This window comes from Haliaeetus leucocephalus, unplaced genomic scaffold, assembly GCF_000737465.1.
Source record: "Haliaeetus leucocephalus isolate CR32 unplaced genomic scaffold, Haliaeetus_leucocephalus-4.0 Scaffold517, whole genome shotgun sequence".
In the NCBI taxonomy this organism is placed as follows: Eukaryota; Metazoa; Chordata; class Aves; order Accipitriformes; family Accipitridae; genus Haliaeetus; species Haliaeetus leucocephalus.
The window spans coordinates 2,587,087-2,592,295 of record NW_010972953.1 but is presented as its reverse complement, the minus strand read 5'-3'; the positions used below and the strand labels follow the sequence as shown (position 1 = coordinate 2,592,295).

Genomic DNA, 5,209 nt, shown 5'->3' with positions numbered 1-5,209 from the left:
CCGGGCTTTGTCCCCTCCCCAGGGTTTCCCCGGCGCAGGACAGGCCCCCGGCGCGCCCCCGGCCGGTCCCTACCCCGGGGTTTCTCCCTACGGTGGGGGGCCTTACGGTCAGGCCCCCCCCGGGGGACCCTACGGACAACCTGGAGGCGGCCCCCAGCCCGGGCCCTACGGAGGGGCGGCCCCCGGAGGTGAGTGGGGCTGTGGGGGTGAGGGGTCCCTCCTGCGGCCGGGACCCGGGGTTCCCCCCCGGGACAGTGATTTTGGAGGGGGGGGAGGTCGTTCCCTGTGTGGCAGCCCCGATCCGTGCCAGGAGGGGCCTGCTCGGCGCCCCTCGCCCAGCTCAGGTGAACTGCAAAGTGCCAGTTTATTAGTTTAAAACCTGGAGGAGGAGGAGGAAGGTGCCGAAAAGGAGGAGGAGGAGGAGGAAGGTGATGAAGAGGCCGCAGCCCTGAGCACCAGCAATAAACCTTTATGGCCGCACACCTGCCGCCCGGCACTGCCAGGTTGATGGGGCGGCAGCCCCATGGTTCACTCTCCCTGTCTCAAGCTACGCGAAGGATCTGATTTAATTCCCCTTCTCTGCCACCAGACGCTACGTGCCAAGCCCTGGGCCTTGCTAACCTCTTTTCCCAGGATCGTATGGCTGTAAAAAGCTGTTTAGAGCAGAAGTGCTGACTGGCCCCTGGGTGTTGGCTGTGTCTCTGTGAGCCATCCCTGGGGACAGACCAGCCAGCGGCCTCTCTGAGGGGAGGTGAGAGCCGCTGATGGCCTCTCCCCACGCAGGTAATGCCCCCCCCGGTGTGGACCCGGAGGCTTTCTCCTGGTTCCAGGCAGTCGATGCCGATCGCAGCGGGTACATCTCCGTGAAGGAGCTGAAGCAGGCGCTGGTCAACTCCAACTGGTCGACGTTCAATGATGAGACATGCCTGCTGATGATAAGTAAGTCTGGGCTCTCGTTGTCCTCCTGCTGCTTTTTATTCTGATCTGTTGGAGATAAGCCTCTATTGGGTGAAGCCAGCCCAGCCTGCGTTCCCCTGTTACCTGGGCATCACTTACCTGAGCAGCTGGCCTGTAAGCGCTCTCTGGAGCGAGAGCTGGGCAAACCGAGCAGCTCCGAGCACCGTTTTGGTGGAGGACACGAGTCAGGAGCCCAAAACGCCGCTTAGGAAAGGGAACCTGGCTCTGCACAAGGCCGAGCGAGCCCCCACTCACAGAGAGCCAGGGAGAAAAGGGAGGGAGAGGTCCAGGAGTGAGCCAGAGTCACCCCATTCCCCTGCTTCCCCCAGTGTTGCGTTTTCTGCCATTTCCTACCAGCCTCTTAGGGATTGAATGGTCCTGTTTGATGGCAGCCCTGGTGAGGGAGGACTTTCAGGGCCTGGAGCGGGGTGCCAGGGAGCTGCAGCGCAGATCCTGAGCTCTCCAGGAGTTTCTGCAGCATGTTCTTGCTCTGCCTCTCACTGCCCTGCTCCTGATCTTTGCTCCTTCCTCCCCAGACATGTTCGATAAGACCAGGTCAGGACGCATAGACGTGTACGGTTTCTCAGCCTTGCTGCGCTTCATCCAACAGTGGAAGAACCTCTTCCAGCAGTACGACAGGGACCAGTCGGGTTCCATCAGCTTCAGCGAGCTCCAGCAAGGTCGGTGAGGGGCAGAGACACCAACCTGGGCCTTACCAAGCTCGCCAGGGACCACTGTCTGGCTCTGCTTGGTGTTTATTTCCAGTCCGGCCTGGTGACTCCTCCTTGTGCTGTTCCTGCAGCAGGGATGGGTGTTTCTGAGCTTCTGGGTGCCTCCCATGCAGCCGTGGCTGCAGTCCATGCCTGTTGCTGCACTGGGGCATGCTGGGCTGGCTGAACTGGCTGTGACAGAGCTGGCACTGAGCCTTCCCATAGGGCAGGAGACGAGGAGCTTCACCAGGGCTGTGGCATGACCTTCCTTCCTTAAGGAAACCTAAAATGCCCCCCCACCCCGCAAATGGCATGTGGCTAAAGCCTGTTTTGTGGGAGGAACTCTTGGGTGTGTATGTCTGATGGAGGGGAAAAATGTTTGGAATTTGTGCCTTGGTTTGGTTCCTCCTTCCGGACAGCCCTGCCCGCGCACACCCGCCCTTGGAAGTGAGCACTATGGGGCGGTGGGAGATGGGGTGTGTGCCAGCACACGGGATGGAGGGCACAGTTGCTCTCCCTCCTGTCGGGAAGGTTTAATCCGAGTGTTTCTTGTTCCTAGCTTTCTCCCAGATGGGCTATAACCTGAGCCCGCAGTTTAGCCAGCTGCTGCTGGCCCGCTACGCCCAGAGATCCTCCAACCCCAGCATCCAGCTTGACCGCTTCATTCAGATCTGCATGCAGCTCCAGAGCACAACCGATGCCTTCCGTGAGAAGGACACGGGGCTGGTGGGCAACGTGCGGTTGAGCTACGAGGACTTCCTCACGATGGTCGTGACTCGCATGATGTGACACCCTCGGTCGAGGGCTGTGAGCCGGCCAGGAGCTCTGCGGGGCTCTCCAGGAGCAGCAGCCCTCCTCAGCCTCGTGCTTGGTTGTGGCTGAGCCTCCTGAAGAGCAAGCTGTTTCCCTGGGCCGGCTTTCCAGCCTGCTCTGTCCGAGGAGCCCTGAGCCCTGCTGGGGCCCTCCTGGCTTCGATTCCTTGTCCCCACTCGATGGCAGCGGGTGCCTCCATGCCAAACTGGAGCCCGGTTCTGGGGCCGTGCTGTGGGGTAGGACAGCCAAACCAGTAGCCTGTGCCATGCCTCCCAGGGAGTGCTTAGATCTTCCCTCGCCAGACACAAAATCATACTTACACCCTACTTGCGCTGTCCCTCTGCTTGGCTGGATGTCTGCAGTGGAATATCTCTGTCTCAGTGTGCTTTTGGGGACTTTCCAGTGACCAAGAGCTGAGCCTTCATTTGAAAAGCAGCAGGAAGGACACAAGCGATGGCAGAGTTTGTCCTTCCTTGCCTCGCAGACTGCACTTCCTTGCCAGGAGCACATCCAACCCCTCGGCTGTGCTGGAAACACTCTGGCTTTCCTGCGGGTCTGAGCCCCGTTTCTCTCCGGGCTGCTGGAACGGGCCACGTTGCTGCAGTCACACGCAGGATCATCGACTCCCCCCGCCTCGTTGCCAATGTCTGTTTTGATTCGTCTCTGTCTGCCGAAGCCAAACTCGGAAACGGTTTAGAGCTTATTTTTACAGCTTTTGAATAAAAGGCGATGTGCACTGGTCACTGGGTGGTTTGTGTTTACAAAGCAGCTCACAGGGATGCTGCCCTGCCTCGTGTCACCCCCCGTGGGGCCAGCAGCAGCTCTGGGTGCAGGGAGGGGACACGTCCTTCTGTGCCTGTACCCCTGCTCTGGGCACTGCTCCCAGGGCTTGGTACACTTTCCTGAAGTTAGTTCTTGCACGTTTCCTGTCGACTTGGAGAAAATAAGGTGCTGGGGTCTCCTGCTGAGGTACAAGTAAAGATTTGACCAACAGAAAGGTTTTCTTTCCTGTGGTTTTAAAATGATGAGCAGGTGGTTATCCTTTAATTGGCCTTGATGAGAAATCTCAGAGATGCTTTTTGAAAAACAGGTTGCTACTGTATATTTGAAGGGATTTTTATGAAACAAAATAGTTAAAAGACCGAGTACCTTATCTGATGCTTTTAGAAGCAATAACCAGATGTCGGTGTTTTCCTCAGCTTCAGCCAAAGGCAGGACTTTTTGTTCTAGAGCATCACTCATCATTCCAACAATATTTCTCGTTGTCTTTGGCTGAGTCAGAGCTGGCCAGCCTTGTAGATCAGAGAGGTTTAAAGCAGAGGCGGTGGGGGCTGCCTCTCCCCACCCCACGCTGTCACCTGTGCTGTGGCTGTCGCTGCCTGTGCGGGCTGTCACCCCTCCTGGCCAGGGCTGTTGTGCAGCAGCAGGGATGACTGGGGGGGGCTGTGACCCCAGCTGGGGGTGAGTGTGTGCATAGGTATGTAGCGATATATATATATATCTCTTTATATAATACCCTGGGAGGTCTGTCTGTGTGTGTATACATAGATACCCCTGTATATACACGCACACAGAGCCCTGTGCATACAGGTCGCGGTTTAAGCCCAGCCAGCAACTGAGCACCACGCAGCCGCTTGCTCACTGCCCTCAGTGGGATGGGGGAGAGAATTGGGAGGAAAAAGGAAAAGTCGTGGGTTGAGATAAGAATAGTTTAATAGGACAGAAAGGAAGAAACTCATAACAATAGTAACAATAATAAAATGACAATACTAATAAAAGAATTGGAATATACAAAACAAATGATGCACAATGCAATTGCTCGCCACTCGCTGGCTGATGCCCAGTTAGTTCCTGAGCAGCGATTCCCCCAGGCCAAGTCCCCCCAGTTTATATACTGGGGCATGACATCCCATGGTATGGAATACCCCTTTGGCCAGTTTGGGTCAGCTGCCCTGGCTGTGTCCCTTCCCAACTCCTTGTGCCCCTCCAGCCCTCTCGCCTGGGCATGAGAAGCTGAAAAACCCTTGACTTGGTATAAACCCTACTTAGCAACAACTGAAAACATCAGTGTGTTATCAGCATTCTTCTCACCCTGAACTCAAAACAGCACTATACCGGCTACTTGGAATAAAATTAACTCTATCCCAGCCAAAACCAGGACAATATATAAATACACACTAACAGATAACCCTGTGTATATACAAATACACACAAACACCACACTGCGTGCACACACACTTACTGACACTCCTCTGAGTGTGTGTATATATGGTGGAAGGTGTACATATGTATATACACACATATATATATATATATATATATACACACGGGGGGGGGGTGTATATGCACACATGCAGAGTAACAGACACCCCCGTGTATATATACACACACCATACACACACTAACAGGCACCCTTGGGTATATGCATATATACACACACATACTTATTGACACCTGTGGATATACACAGAGAACACTGGTTTTGAAATATGTGTATATATATATATATATATATATATATATATATGTATCTCCCACACATGCTGACACTGCTGTTTATTTATCAACCCCCGTTTATATATACACACAAGCAGACCCTGCTGTTTATTTACACACACACTAACAGACACTGCTCTTTGTAATATACACACACTAAAGGCTGCCGCTCTCTGTGTGTATATATAACAGTATATATAGACCCCCCCCCCCCCCCCGGCCCGCCGTTTTTT

The 5,209-nt window shown here is 54.6% G+C and overlaps 1 protein-coding gene across 1 annotated transcript in view; it reads left to right on the top strand.

Annotated features, from left to right (window-relative positions):
• Positions 1-3,204, top strand: part of PEF1 (penta-EF-hand domain containing 1) — a 3,344-nt gene extending 140 nt beyond the window's left edge. Inside the window, exons 2-5 of the mRNA XM_010576007.1 lie at positions 23-188; positions 784-939; positions 1,494-1,637; positions 2,227-3,204. Coding sequence (XP_010574309.1) covers positions 23-188; positions 784-939; positions 1,494-1,637; positions 2,227-2,456 — 696 coding nt within the window. The 3' untranslated portion in view covers positions 2,457-3,204. The remainder of the gene's footprint in view (positions 1-22; positions 189-783; positions 940-1,493; positions 1,638-2,226) is intronic.
• The last annotated feature ends 2,005 nt before the right edge of the window (positions 3,205-5,209 follow it).